At 43.3% G+C, this 16629-nt stretch overlaps 1 protein-coding gene across 2 annotated transcripts in view; it reads right to left on the minus strand.

Annotated features, from left to right (window-relative positions):
• Nucleotides 1-16629, minus strand: part of LOC119961795 (sarcoplasmic/endoplasmic reticulum calcium ATPase 2) — a 113644-nt gene that overhangs the window by 75808 nt on the left and 21207 nt on the right. For both annotated transcript variants that reach the window (XR_005459744.1, XM_038789131.1), the window contains exon 5: nucleotides 13291-13429. Coding sequence is in view for 1 of the 2 variants with exons in the window: in XM_038789131.1 (XP_038645059.1) it covers nucleotides 13291-13429 (139 nt within the window). In the remaining variant the exon portion in view is untranslated. The remainder of the gene's footprint in view (nucleotides 1-13290; nucleotides 13430-16629) is intronic.

Raw genomic sequence — 16629 nt, forward strand, 5'->3', positions numbered from 1 at the left:
TATGTTAATCAACCAATAAATCTTTGAAACATTTCTCAACTGAGAAATATATGGGGAGGGATTCTCAGCCCAGGGTCGGGCTGGAGAATCCCCACAACCTGCGCGAATCGTGCATTGCTGCCACGACGGCGGCATGCGATCGGCACAATTGGCGCCGGTGTGGTTGACGCAGAGCCAGTCGGGGGCCGATTCGCAGCCTGGGATGGGCCAAGCGGCCGTCGTATAAAAAGGCAAGTCCCGCCGGCAGCATTCACACCTGCTCTCAGCCGGCAGGAACTCGGCGTGGAAGGGTTGAGGGCAGCCGATGTGCCCTGGCCCGCAATCGAGGCCAGTCAATCAGCGGGCTGGCCTCTCTGGCTGGCGGCATCCTTTCTTCCACGCCGGCCCCTATAGTCCTGCGCCATGTTGCGTTGGGGCCAGTGCGTTGAAGGAAGCCAGTGCGCATGCGCGCGTTGGTAGCCATCCAAGATGGCCACCTGTGAGGACCATGGGAATTATGGCCAACCCAGGACTCAGACAGATACACAGCCCATGTGCATCTAAAACACAGGTAACCAGACCTGACCAAAACCCCCGCTAGTTTACATTTTAATGGCCCATTTTCCCAGGACAATAGAACTCCAATCAAGCAACCGGTACAGCTACAGACTGATCAGCGCCACTCCCCTTGCTCAGAAAGCACAACTGCCAAGGTCAATGACCGTTAAGACCCACTCAGCTACCAAGGCACCCGCCGCTTTATTGGCTGAAATCGGAGAGAGTGATCACAGCCCTGTTGAACTATTGGGTCCAAGGTTAAGGACCGCCTCAAAGTGCACAAAATCCCAGGGGGATAAGAGAGCGCAGCCATGTGTTCTGTCTCTCTTGGATCCGGCCTGTGCCTAACCCAATTGCAGCAGGAACAGCCATCTAAGTTCAAGACCAACGATCGCTACCTGACGGAGGAGCCCAGCAGAGACAGAGTCACTTCCTTCGAACCAGCCAAGTGAAATCCAGATAAAGGCCTTATCCATTTGCACAGTGCCGGTCGCCCTGAAGTTAAGTATAGGTTATTGTAGCTGATGGGTGTAGTTTAACTCGTAGTAGATATTGTGTTTGCATGTTGAGATAACTCTTGTGTATGTAAATAAACCATCAGTTGAACTAACTAACTGGTTGTGTGGTCATTAGATCGATATAAGGGAAAGGCTTGTGGTTCACGGAGATAAATAAATAGAGCAACATTATTGGCGAGCTCTGACAGGACTCACTCTGATAGAACCCATAAACTTTGAATCCAATTGCGAGAAAGAGAAAGTACCACAAGTGCAAGTCCCATATCGACCAAATAACCGAATTTCGGAAGTGTGTACTAACCCGCATGCGTATCTAAAAGGAAGAGCAAGGTAAACTAGTTAGAATTATGTACAACTATTGAGGGTTTGAGAGCCGGAAAATAGCTTAAGCCATACCCGCTGTTCAAATCGCCGCCTAATTCCCCTGTACCAAATTAAAAGTAGAGAAAGAGATGAGAAGTAATGGCCACTAAAGCAATGGAAAGCTTGATGAATGCACAGGAACCCCAGGTTGCAGCGACCAACAGAGCAGAGCAATGCCCCATATGGGAGGAAGAGTTATGGAAATACTTAAAGGGGAAAGGATGGCCCCTTTGGTTGAATTTTTGGGCTAATGATGAGTCAGGTCCAGGAAAGATAGGACAGACTTGGTGGGAGGACCTAAGCGAGGTTCACAAGAAAAACGTAGGGAAAGTCAGAAAGCCGATGGCAATAGTGTCCTGTTTGGCACAGTTGCAAGGCACAGAGGAGGTCATGAAGATGCTCCATAAGCAGTTAATTGAGAAGGAAGAAAAGAACGAGGAAAACAGTAATGAAAGCGAGAAGATAATTGAGTAACTCCGGGAACAGTTAGCAGCTAAGGTCAAGGAAAGGCAGATGTAAAACGCGCACATCAATCTTGCCTAGTTCACCTTAGTAGCTTCCAGACCCAGTACGATAAGGCCTACAAAAGGTACTCAGCGTGCAGTCCTGGTAAGAGGAAACAGAACAACAGGTCGCCTAGCTAACTAGCAAATGCGCAGATTTAAAAGCAGCTTTGAGAGCGCTCCACAACGCCACTAAAGGAACAGAGGCAGAGTACCGTTGATCATGAGCTAAATGCCAACAGAAGATGCAACCACCACCAGTAAGAAATTCACCAGAGGCCCGGCTGCACAGGTCACACCAACCCCAGCGAGTAGTGAAACAGCCCCGGCACGCATGAATCCGGTCACTACATAAAAGGAGGATAGGAAATGCCTTAGGTCCCGCTATAACCTACACCACCCCACTCACAGTAACCCAGTTAAGGGACGTGTGTAATGAAATCACCTCATTTGAGCCTACTGCGGACTCGCATTGCTTCTTTGAAGATGTTCGGCCACACTACCCACAGCAGCTACAGAAAATTATGTATGGCTTAGATGAAAGGGAAGAGGTTAAATTAATAGTGATGAGCCTTCGCCCATCCGTACGATCAGCTCTACCTGAGCCCCAAATTTGGGGGGGGGGGGGGGGGGGGGGAAGAGAGAGAAGAGACCCTAAATGAAATGAAGGATGTCATAATAGCCGCTATTGGATACAATAAAGGGGATCCTGTGGAGGGTTTGAAGAAATGTAGACAGAGGAAAGGGGAAATCCGACTGCCCCAAATACGGCCTCTGGATACATTTTGAGGCAGTATTTGGGGATTTAAACCGTGCTAACCTAGACGCTGAAGACACTACCAAACGGACCCGCACTTCAACCTCCCACGCCACAGAAGCAGGTAAAAAGGCTTGCATAAACTTCGATCCCACAGAACAGGCACACAATGAATCATGGGTACGGAGACATTTATCTAGAGCATGGGAACAGTCACTGCAGGAACAGAATGGCCAGGAAGCCACCATGCATCCAGTTAGGACTAGTCAGGGACCCACATGAGGGTAGAGAGAAGTCCAATATCCCAGGGAACCATACCCAAGGGAGCAATACACCAGAGAGCCTGCTCCACCTTACATGCCCCGGGGGTCATGTTACAATTGTGGGCAGTCAGGCCACTTTGCCAGAGATTGTAGGAGACCCCCACCACCAGCTAGACTAGCCCCAGATATGAAACACTACCCACAGCAGCTACAAGGTCCAAGCTGCCTCATGCAAACTGTGAGCGCTTACCCACCACTTCTCATGGCAGGGACACCTCAGCAAATGCCACTTCATTTTTGTTTCTCTCCTTCCTCTCTTCTTCGGTCACACTTCACCGACTCCGTATGCTAGTTACACCCCAGGCCAAATGTGATTGCGGCTAACAAATATATAAAACTGGCCGCCCCGAAATTCGGCTGGTTAAGTTAAGACTCAACCACCACTGGTTGCAAGTAAAGAAAAGACTGGTCGAAGAAATTGTCCGACCACTCCCCGCATCGACCACAAGCTGTGAGAGTCTCTGTACTTTTAAAAATTTGCATTTCTTGTCTCTCCAAAATGGTATTTCATTTAATAAAAATGAGGGAGTCACACATGGTGACAATCATAACGGATAACTGGAGTAAAGAGAGAAAGACTAATAAAACAAGATATTAATCAAAGAATACTGTGAGCAATTTTGGCCCCCATACCTCAGGAAGGACATACTGGCACTGGAGCGGGTCCAGCGGAGATTCACACGGATGATCCCAGGAATGGTAGGCCTAACATACGATGAACGTCTGAGGATCGTGGGATTATATTCATTGGAGTTTAGGAGGTTGAGGGGAGATCTAATAGAAACGTACAAGATAATGAATGGCTTGGATAGGATGGACGTAGGGAAGTTGTTTCCATTAGCGGGGAGACTAGGACGCGGGGGCACAGTCTTAGAATAAAAGGGAGTCACTTTAGAACAGAGATGAGGAGAAATTTCTTCAGCCAGAGAGTGGTAGGTCTGTGGAATTCATTGCCACAGAGGGCGGTGGAGGCCGGGACATTGAGTGTCTTTAAGACAGAAATTGATAGGGCAGCATGGTGGCCTAGTGGTTAGCACAACCGCCTCACGGCGCTGAGGTCCCAGGTTCGATCCCGGCTCTGGGTCACTGTCCGTGTGGAGTTTGCACATTCTCCCCGTGTCTGCGTGGGTTTCGCCCCCACAACCCAAAAATGTGCAGAGTAGGTGGATTGGCCATGCTAAATTGCCCCTTAATTGGAAAAAATAATTGGGTAATCTAAATTTATAAAAAAAAAAAGACAGAAATTGATAAATTCTTGATTTCTCGAGGAATTAAGGGCTATGGGGAGAGAGCGGGTAAATGGAGTTGAAATCAACCATGATTGAATGGTGGAGTGGACTCGATGGGCCGAATGGCCTTACTTCCACTCCTATGTCTTATGGTCTTATGGTCTTATACTATGCTTGCATCCACAGGATTACACGGAAAACAAACAACACAGGATGAAGCAAGGACTACTGACAATACGTTTAGATCACTGGACTTCTGCAACTGTGCGCACAACAGACTTTTGTTACAAACCCCACACCAGCCCCGAACACTACCACCCAACAGACCACCACCAGCCCAGACACTACACCACACATAAAGACGGGCATCGAAAACCCCACCTGGTGCGAAAACATTGCCAAATGGAACCCCCTATCATACATAGTAGAGGCCCTTCTAGAAATTGCAATAATCTAGTGTCATTTAGACACTCCGACTCTGTAAATGGTGAGCAAAAGCCTCCTGCTCCCCGATATATACAGTCCAAACCCCCTTCTTTGGAATTCAACAAAATTGAACTCATGTAACTATCGCTGCTAAAAATAAACCATGTACCTCTTTAACTTTAGTAGGATTAAGTAGAAATGTGATGCTGTTCTTTTAAATTTTGTACTGTATACAAGTTCTTTGATATCCACCAGCAGCATGAGAGTAGCTTAGATAGCGTTAGCTAGAGATCAACTGTGCGGATAAATTAAATGTTTTATAGTGACCCAAATTATAGTAACCATTACAGATAATTTAATTTATGAATGTATTAGTGGTATATTAGGTAAATGTCCCAAACCATAAGATGGAGTAGAGTAGAACCTTGCCTTGACCAAGGGTGACCGGTCCACCAAGGATGAACAGTGATCAATAGCGTGAGCCCCATGCTTCATGTTCAGGATCAAAAGGACAGAATGTAGCCATACAAGATGGCCACCTGTAAGGACCATGGGAATTATGGCCAACCCAGGGCTCAGACAGATACACAGTCCATGTGTATCTAAAACACAGTTAACCAGACCTGACCGAAACCCCTGCTCGTTTACATTTTAATGGCCCATTTTCCCAGGACAATAGAACTCCAATCAAGCAACCGGTACAGCTACAGACTGATCGGCGCCACTCCCCTTGCTCAGAAAGCACAACTGCCAAGGTCAGTGACCACTAAGACCCACCCAGCTACCAAGGCACCCGCCCCTTTATTGGCCGAAATCGAAGAGAGTGATCACAGCCCTGTCAACCTATTGGGTCCAAGGTTAAGGACCGCCCCAAAGTGCACAAAATCCCAGTGGGATAAGAGAGCGCAGCCATGTTTTCTTGGATCCGGCCTGTGCCAGCCCAATTGCAGCAGGAACAGCCAGCTAAATTCAAGACCAACGATCGCTACCTGACGGATGAGCCCAGCAGAGACAGAGCCACTTTCTTCAAACCAGCCAAGTGAAATCCAGATAAAAGCCTTTATCCATTTGCACAGTGCCGGTTTCTCTGAAGTTAAGTATAGGTTATTGTAGCTGATAGGCGAGTTTAACTCGTAGTAGATATTGTGTTTGCATGTTGAGATAACTCTTGTGTATGTAAATAAACCATCAGTTGAACTAACTAACTGGTTGTGTGGTCATTTGATCGATACAAGGGAAAGGCTTGTGGTTCTGAGATATAAATAAATGGAGCAACACGCTGGCATCGGTGCCACTGCGTATGCGCGGATCCTGCGGCGCCCAATTGACGCTGGGATCAGCAGCTGAAGCGGCGTGAACTGCTCCAGTGCCGTGCTGGCCCCATGTATGGGCCAGAATTGCTGATCCTGAGGCGGTGTTGACGCTGTCGACACTTAGCCTCAGGATCACAAAATCCCACACATGATTCTCTTTCTGACATGCTCCTGAATGAACGCTTCAAGCATAATGCACGTGTCAGAAATCTGCGAGCTGAACCACCGTCAAACAAAATGCGCATACTGAACTCTTCTATAGAACCAGGAATAAAGCTTCAAAACTTTAGAAGTTGTTCAATATCAGAGGTAGCACAAATAGTTAATGTCATTCACGACCACAAAATGTTTTGAATCCGACTAGAAAATTCCAAAAACTAAACACCTGTCAATTAGAAATAACTTAACCAACTCTGGTAGGAAAAAAAACCCCTCAAAGGTTTTACAACACTTCTATTTCAGCAGAAAATTCACAAAACCTATTTGACATTATTAAAGCCTTTTAAAGAAAAATAAAATGAAAATCTTGCAATGCAGAGTGTGGTTAGGATTGAAATTCATTGCCCCTTCTTTAACAGCACTCTCAAAAGGGATTTGGATGAATACTTCGTATAAAATCCTAGGTCTATCAGGAAAAACAGGGAAGTGGGACTAACTAGATTGCTCGATGGATTAAATCGCCCCCTTTTACATCTATATTCAATGCTATTAGCAACACTGAGTCCCCCACTATCAACATCCTGAGGTTTACATCAACTAGAACAGCCATATAGATACATTGGCTGCAAAGGCTCTGGGCCCTCAACATTCCGGCAATAGCATGGAAAGCCTGCGCTCCAGAACTTGCTGCAACGCTAGCCAAGTTGCTCTAGTACAGCTAACAACATTGACATGTACACAGCAGTATGGAAAATACCCAGACATGTCCAGCCTACAAACAAGGAGAAATCCAACCTTGTCAATTACCGCCCCATCAATCTGCTTCAATCAGCAAAGTGATGGAAAAGGTCATCAGCAATCAAATGTGTATCAAGCAGATACTTACTCAGAAATAACTTGCTCCTGCTGTTCAATTTGGGTTTCACCTGAGTCACCCGGCTCCTGACCTCATTGGTTCAAACATGGACTAAAGAGCTGAACACAAGAGTGATTGCCCTTAACATCAAGGCAGCATTTGACCAAGTAAGGCATCAAGGAGCCCAAGCAAAACTGAAAAAGTGGAATGCTCTCCACTAATTGGGGTCATACCTTGCTCAAAGGAAAGATGGTTGTGGTTGTAGGAGGTCAATCATCCCAGTGCCAGGACATTGTTGCAACAGTTCCTCAGGTTTGCGTCCTAGGCCCAACCATTTTCAGCTACTTCACTGATGACCGTCCCTCCACAAGGTCAGAAGTCACTTCACTAATGATTGCACAACGTTCTGCATTATTTGTGACTCCTCAGATACTGAAGTGATCCATGTCCATTTGGACTTGGGCTGATATGTGGCAAGTGCCAGGTAATGACCATCTCCAACGAGAAATAATCTAACCCATTGCCCCATAACATTCAATGGCATTACCATCACTGAAGACCCCCACCATCTACATGGGAAGGGGGAGGGCATCTCCTGACTCCCCAAAGCCCATCCATCATCTACAGGACACAAGTTAGGAGAACTATGGCATACTCTCCACTTGCTTGGATGGGTGAAGCTCCAGAAACATTGAAGAAGCTCGGCAACATCCAGGGCAAAGCAGCCTGCTTGGTTGGCACCCCATTCACCACGTTCAACATTCATTCCCTCCACCACTAGTGCACAGTGGCAGCAGTGTGCACCATCTGCAAGATGCACTGCAGCAACTCACCAAAGCTCTCTTGAAAGCACCATTCAAACCCACAACCTCTACCACCTAGGACAAGGGCAGCAGACATCTGGGGACGCCACAACCTGCATGGTCCCCTCCAAGCCTTACACTGTATGGACTTGAAACTATATCACTATTCCCTCAATGTCATTGGATCAAAACCCTGGAGCTCCTTTCTTAACGGTACTGTGGGTGCACCCGCACAAGATGGACTGCAGCAATTCAATTTGGCAGTTCACCACCACCTTCTCAACAGCAATTAGGGATGGGCAATAAATGCTGGCCGAGCCAAAGACACCCACATCCCATAAGAAGAAAAAGCTATTGGATGATTCACAAGTAAAATCTGCCATTTAAGTCAGAAAAAAAAGAATAACGAATATTTCCCAAGACTAAACAAGAGTGCACAATTACATTGAACAGGGGAATGATATACACGTACATTTAAAGAACAGCATCTGTTCTGCCTTCCTTCTGAACAAAATGTTCTACTTACGAATGCTAATAATGGAAATTGTATGTATGTACAAGAAAGTCTTTATGATGTTGTGAAGTTAGCTCTGCCGCTAAAGACACAAGAGCATATCAAACACATGAGCAACATAACATTTTTTATTTTAAAAAACGTTTTTTGACTGTCAACCAAATGCAAGGATAAACCACCAGATAAATAGAGCATTAATAGGCCCACAGTTAATTTTCTTTCTACGTTGTTCGTTTAGAATAAGATATCAAGTAAAAGTTAAAAAAGACATGACAGATTTATTCCAAATTGGGATAATATAGTGACACCCTTATCACAGCAGATACAAAGTACAAAACTATTAGGGAAAAAAAGCTGGTTAAATCCGTAGGGATTACTTTAATTGATCAGTTTTGGCCTGTTTATTAGTGGCAGTAGAGTTGCTAGAGCTATGTTTGTTTACAGTGGGATTTTTTTCAGCATGTACAAAAAGGAAACAGCTGTTTGAGCTTAAATAAACATTCAGCCGACTCTACCATTACCATACAAGGAATTTGAAAAGATTTGATGAAAATTGTACCTGTTGAGCGTTCTCATGGACTACTGTCATCAGGAATGTTGTTTGTGGCATTAACACAAAAGGGGTCTGGACAGACGAGGCTAACGGACAGCACGGGGTGGCAAATGGAGTTCAACACAGATTGTTTGAAGTCAGATTCGGTAGAAGCCACCAGAATGTACATTATATGGCAACATGCTTAAGACAACAGAGCAGGATAGAAGATCTTGATATGTCATTAACTATGAACACTGAACTGTAGTTTTAACAAATAAAGCAAAATAAAACATCGGAGTAGTGTGTGACTTGCGAGTTGAAAATTACTTCAAGTCGGATCGGACTGGAGCAAGGCCTCTGTAATACAGGATAGATTTGCGGAGTCCAGTGCAAGTAGATTGAGTTTAGAGGGCTTGGTACCAAAGAAAACCCATCTACAGCAGGATTTTGCTCACAAAAAAAAGAGAAGGTGCCACCAAGAAGACTAAGAAGTTAGATCCAGAAAAGTTCAGTCCAGTTGCAATGGCATGGGGAGGCACAGTTATGAATGCCACGAAATTGGGAAGTTTAGGCAACTTTGATTTTTAATGGGACGACAGATGTATGGAACAGATTACCATGGAAGATTGCAGACGAAAAGTCAGGACAGTTTTTAGAATGAAATTCACTTACCGCATCAAAGCAAGGAAACAGATTAGAGACTTGGACGGGCGGTCGAGATGGACCAGTGGCCTTGTCAGGACAAAACAATATTATCTGGAATTCCCTCATCAAAACTCTGCACCTTTTGCCTCTCCTCAAAAATGCTCTGCAAAACGTACTTCCCCGTCCAATATTTTAGACAGTTGTCCAAACACCCAACATGGCTTGATCTCACGTTTTGTTTGATTAAATTCCTGTGAAACACCTTTGGATGTTTCATTATGTTCATGACATGATATAATTGCAAGCTGTTATTATTCCATCCCCATAAATCCGTCATGTGGGGTAAGATGGATGAGAAAAGGGGGGGGGGGGGGGGGGGGGATTTAGCAGCTTCACCCTCTGAACAGTTGAAAGAAAATTCAATGGTTGCCGGGGAGGGTGCGCAAACAAACCTAAACACACATTACATGATCACTGAACCAAGAGTAAAAGCTTCAAACACTTGATTGAAGCAAATATCTTAACCATTGGCACCAGAAACTTGGAAAATAGCAGTGTTTGCAGCCATCTCCAATTCAGGCAAAATCAAGTAGGAAAAAGAAAGCTGTGTAGCTCACTATCTACAAGTGCAGGTTAGGGAGTTGGCAGATAGTGGTCGGCTCACCTCCACATTCTCATTTTGGTTTTTTTGTTTCTCTGGTGCTTCTCATATTTGCTTCCGTCTCCCTTCCTACTGTGTTCATCCCGATTTACTTGCCATTAAATGGCACAAAGTAAAGAGGGAATTTTGATCCATAATTCATCTGAGCCTCCTATGCTACAACCACCACTATGGGAAGCATCATGCAGAGGAAGATGCTCTCAAGGAAGGCAAGGTGAGACAGCCTGGAAAGACCCAAAAGGGGAAATTAAATTGGGATAGGAAAGCCAAGAGCCAATATACTTAAAAAGGTTGATTTACAGTAATTAGGAAATGCAGATTAGCCTCAATCTAAATTGGGAAGCCTTTAGGATGAAGCTTATTCATATCAATCCATTGAACGACTTCAAAAAAAGACAAGATACTTAAATTTATATCTGCTCTGAATTTGCAATCACTTACAGTAAATTGCAGTGCAATTCAAAATGTTACAATTCTTTTGATTATATTTTTGTTCTGCTGCATTAGTATTCAACACAGCAACACAGTCTGCTTCTTTCAAGCTAACAATGACTTGGGATACCAGTAAGAGTTTAATTTCCATTTCTTCAAAATAGATGTAAAGTCAAAGTCATTCTTTGATATATTTTTACATTGTTCAGGGATAATAGCTCAGGTCATTTTTGAATAATGTAAATACGGGGCAGAGAAACAAAAAAAGAGAGAGAAGAAGAAAAAAAACCAAATGCAACAAATTTAAGTAATGCAACTATTCATTTCTTATTTTTATGCGCTTGGATTATCCTTCAGATCCCAAGCTTGGTTTCCTCATTCCCTCTTCTCTTCCCCTCCCACTCACCAGCACATTTCAATTACTAACAATACATTATTCTCATCACATACACAGTAAAGGATACGCTGAATACCAATAACCTAATGTCCTCTAACCAAGCAAAGTACTTGCACAGTTCTATCATAGCAAAGGATAAACGATGAAGGACAAATGAAAATTGAATCCCCAGTGGGGAGAATTTTCCATTAGGTACAATTAAATATTCTCAAAATCATCAGCACAGCTTTCTCACACCAGGCTATATTTAAAACAACACGCATGCACACACGCACACGAATAAAATCTATACGCAAATGAGAAAACCAAGATTATAGTTCCAAGTTTTAAGCTTGTAATCAAGGATATTTATTCTTAGAATAAACCAGTATTGATCGATTATGTTCCCTTAGTCCTCAACTTTCAGTTTGACTTATTCATCCACGAATGTAGCTGCAATGCCTTTTTCTAAGCAGCTTTGCCTGTCAGTTATACTTTATCTACACCGGTTCAAAAAAAAAACAGCATTAGCAAGCTAATTGATGGGCTAAATTATGTAACATAGCTGCTAAACAGTTTTGTAACCTTCACTGAGATTTTTGTGCCAACTTTTAAGAGAAAATTTAACTTTCAAATGTTGGTATTCTTAACCTATAGCCTGTGCTGCGCACATTCCAAACGATTGGCATACCAAGCAGTCGATTTTTAGCAACATTCTGTGGCACACATTCCAATTCCCAATTTATGATGCAGATAATCCAGGAGAAATCAGTATTTTAAAATGGGAACAAAGGATTAGGAGCAAGCCATTTGGCCTCGTGGGTCTTCTCTGCCATTTAATTAGACACTACTGATCTGCAGCTCAACTGTATCTGCCATTGTTCCATGTGCCCGATACTCTTACCTAACAATAAAATCTATTCACTTCCATCTTAATTTTAACATCCACACCCCTCTGGGGAAAAAACATCCACGCCCCTCTGGGAAAAACAGGAAAAGTTAAAGATTTCTGCTACTCTGCGTGAAAATGTCCTCGACAGCCACACTTAAATTTTAAAGACGTTGCCCTCTTATTCTGGATTCCCCAGCCCTTTTGAATTCTTTTAACATTCTAAAGACTTTGGTTAGATCACACAATCCTTAAACTCAAGAGAGTACAAATCATGTTTACGCAGAGTGGTCATAATTTAGCCTTTTAAACACCAGCATCATTCTGGTGAACCTTCTTCACAATCAAGAATATCCTAAATGGGTCTAATTAGGGCTCTGCATAATTGTAGCTCACTTTCTTTTTTGCGTTTTATTTGTCGTTATATATGACTTTTATACCTGTCCACCAGCTTTTAATAATTTGTGCACATTGACACTCAAATTCTTTTACTGTTTCACAGCTAAGAATGCTATTACTTCGAAATCCGTGTCCAAAATAATGTAAAGTGGAATGTACACGTGTGCAAAATGCTTAAGGTTTGTAAAACAGAACTTCCATCACTTTCCAAATACATGAAGGGAATGCATACCAGAGTGGCCACACACGAATACAGCATAGACTCTTATACTGTTACAAAAAACATCACTAGGCTGATGTCTCCAGAACTAAAGCCCATAGCTCAGCATGCTTCTATAAAATTTCGAATGACTAATTAAATATTTTTAAGTGGTACATTCAGCCCAAAAGTGAACAAGCTTGAACAGCTGATAACCAAGCTGCTCCAACATGCTTCCATTCCTAACTCCTTGCTCCAAGAACAATCAAGGACTGAAACAATCTTCCACAAACATTAATCTCCATGCCCCTAAAGATTCAGTCAAGGGAAATATTTTTAATTAACAGGACCATTGACTTGCACTCAATTGTGCACCTCGTGTGAAAATTCTCTGATGGAAGACTACAGAAAAAGGAGAGCTTACTAATAACTACCAAGCTCCTAGGTCCTTGCTAGTAAGAAAATATTTTGATTTTTAAAAATCAGATCCACAGTGGACGACACTTCACCATACCGAATTCAACCCGTCACAATTTTCCCCATTCACTTGAAACTGTCCATACCCTTTTGGAATTTCCTGTTGTTATATTTTATCTGCTCCATATCTTATGAAAATTGTCACACAAAATCATATGACATTGGCACATAGCAAGACTGGAAACACCGTTACCGACTTTCATTTATTTACGTGTACACAAAATCAAGACTTGCAAAATTGACATGTGTTTACACAGACAGATCAGTGTCAATATCACATACATGGTTCAGAGTACACAAGTCGCTATTATCTGATAAAAGTATTTTATACAAACCAAACATCGGCATATGCATTAATATACTTAACTTCACTTACCTGCCACTTCCACTATGTCTCCAGGGACAATCTCTCTGGCCTTGATTCTCTGTACACTCTTTCTGTCTTGTCGATAAACCTTCCCCATTTCAGGTTCATATTCTTTAAGGGCTTCAATGGCATTTTCTGCATTCCTTTCCTAAAATGGCAGAACGGGGCAGTGATGGGGTGGGGTGAAGAGAGAGATAAAAGTTGTTCAGTTCACTATTTAGAAAAAATGTCAACAGCCAATTTTCAGCACATGCTACACCGATACTTCGAACACAGCTTTTCTCTGCAGAAGGCAGCCGGTGAGATTTGGGGCTGATGTTTAGCATTCTACACTGCGGATGTGTGCCAACAAAAATAAACACAGCAGCCCATTTTGCAAAACGCATCACTGGTTGCATCCATCATCACAAATGGAAATGAAGAATAATTTTGAGTGTATGGGAATAGCTAAGAAGTATAAATGACATCCTGTTGAACCCAAAAATAACATCTGGCAAAGTTTTGCTTTTAATCAAAACAGGCTCAAAGACATGTTGCTTCTCAGGACTACTGAAGCACTGGTACTTGTAGGAACAGATTATAAAAATTCCCAATTTGTCTAAACAATATTAACTTTCATGAGTCTTTTGCCAGAAAGGAGACACAGGATTTTGCCAGAAAGGAGATAGAACGTCCCAGTGGAACCGGCCTCCACATTGATGGAGGAGGTGCCGACGACAGGGGGGGCTGGTGAAGAGGGTGGTGTCAGCAGTTTATGGAGCTATTTTGGAAGAGGAGAAGGCACCACTGGAAGGGATCAAAGCAAAGTGGGAGGAAGAGTTGGGAGAGGATAGGGAGGAGGGGTTCTGGTGTGAGGTGCTCCGGAGGGTGAATGCCTCCATCTCGTGCACGAGGTTGGGGCTGATATAGCTGAAGGTGGTATACAGAGCACACCTCACGAGGGCGAGGATGAGCAGACTCTTTGAAGGAATAGAAGATGTGTGTGAACATTGGGGGGGGGCTATCACGTTCATATGTTTTGTTCCTGTCCACAGCTAGAGGAGTGCTGGAAGGAGGTTTTTAGGGTAATTTCTAAAGTGGCGCACATGAAACTGGACCCGGGCCCCCGGGTGGCCATATTCGGGGTGTCAGACCAGCCAGAGTTGGAAACGGGTGCGGAGGCAGATGTTGTAGCCTATTTTTAATCAGTTTTCTGGATTAGAGATTTAACAGAAGTGTCTTCCGCCCTCTCAAATAGGCAAAGAATACAGGAGTTATCCCTCATGTACTATTTATCCCCAAATTAATAATAATCTTTATTGTCCCATATAGGCTTACATTAACACTTCAATGAAGTTACTGTGAAAAGCCCCTAGTTGCCACATTCCAGTGCCTGTTCGGGTACACGGAGGGAGAATTCAGAATGTCCAAATTACCCAGCAGCACATCTTTCGGGATTTGTGGAAGGAAACCGGAGCACCCGGAAGAACCCACGCAGACACCGGGAGAACTTGCAGACTCCGCACAGATAGTGACCCAAGCCGGAATCAAACCCAGGACCCTGGCGCTGTGAAGCAACAATGCTAACCACTGTGCTACAGTGCCGCCCAATATTTACCCATTATTAAATGCATTGAACCACAGATCCTAGTTACACTATACTTTAAAACATGGTTGAATTGCACTTCCAATGGCCAAACCTTTTGCTACACCATGAAATCCCTAGTGTCATCCAATAATTACAAATAAAATTGAAATGGCTGCCTCATTGAGTAAATGCTTCATTGCTACAACAGTCATTTACACCAGGAGCGAGGGTTTCTTTTTTTCATTGTCTCATTCATTCTCAGCCTGGATGGAAGGAGTGGCAATGGTTAAAGAGAAGCACAATAAGTGGCCTGAACATCAAGACATGGGGAGAGCAGCTGAGAGGAGAAAAAGGCCAGTGATTCCGCTTGCTTTCCATACCCATATGTAATGAGCAAGAAGATTTTTATAAAGTAGGCAAGGCAGTGTGCCGTCGCCATGCCTTTGCTGTGAGTTAATTGTGCACAAGGGAAAGTTTCCAAATTACCTCTTGTGAACAAGCAGCTACTTGAAAAGGTTTTCTGCATGCAAACCTTTTGTACGTTATGACATTTCACAGTTTCTGCCTGATCAACAACACCACCCCCCCCCCCCCCCCCCCCCCCCCCCCCCCAACAAGAGGCATCTATTACGTCACATTTAAGCCTGGAGGGCGACGACAACAGAGGACTGCGAAAAAAGGGGAGGCAAGGGAGAGCAGAGAGCCTCATGTACTTGCTCTGCTATTGGCATTCCCTGGCTAATCTTCCACAATAGAAAGGATCTATCTGTGAACCTGAATCAGTGCCAGTCAACTTAATTGAAGCAACACAGGTATGTTTTTATATATTCCAATATTTTTCAAGTAATCACAAACTGCTGTGAATGAAAGTTTGCTACGCAGAGCAAGTCATCAAACCTTTTCCCTCATCAACTCTACTAATAAAACAATGTGGTCAGTCAAAAAGGACATCAGGACAGCCTTGCTGTGAATACAAATGAGAACATGCACAATAAGGTCATGTGAACTGAACTTAAAGGGGGTGATTCTTTAAACTGAAAGGACGGCTTCCTTTTTTCTGGCCCTCTATTTCAAAGCAGAAATGCAACTGATGGCACAGTTTCAATTTTCACTGTTCTGACCTGCTGCATCAAATATCAAGAGACTCCAAATATTTTTAAATTTCACAATATCTTATAGACACATCATAAGACTTAGCAACATTATATTTTGGTGCGTGGCTTCATTATACAGCACAAAGTACATCTCAAAATGAGCCTATACTCGAGTGGTTAAGACTCAAACTCACAGAAACTAAACCAACATCAAATATCTGAAATGTTCCTACCCAAATCAGATGGTTGCGAAATCAAAAGACCTAAGTGACACATTACCTATTCCTACAAATTTAGGAATAAAACAAATGGGTTACAGTGGTGCAACGGTTAAACACTTGGATTTGTGTGCTCAATTTCCACATTTCGTAATTAAGTAATCATTTTTAATGCAACAACAAACCATAGCAACCAACCTGAAAGCCACTTGAAGTGAAACATCAGTGAATTTGCATATTTTCTGTTCATCAAAACCATCCACGTAAATCTGAGTCAGAATCCTGGTTTTATGATAATTAGAACTATTCTCTCTGCTGTTGGGCTCACATGGCAAATCCTGTGAAAGAATGCCCTAATATGATGCAATGGCAGTGCCAATCAAACTAAATTCAATGGATCATTGCTCACAGTAAGCCTATCCTTTTGTCAATGATCTTACAAGAAAAGTAAACCATTTCAAATGTAACT

Source organism: Scyliorhinus canicula, chromosome 1, assembly GCF_902713615.1.
Source record: "Scyliorhinus canicula chromosome 1, sScyCan1.1, whole genome shotgun sequence".
NCBI lineage: Eukaryota > Metazoa > Chordata > Chondrichthyes > Carcharhiniformes > Scyliorhinidae > Scyliorhinus > Scyliorhinus canicula.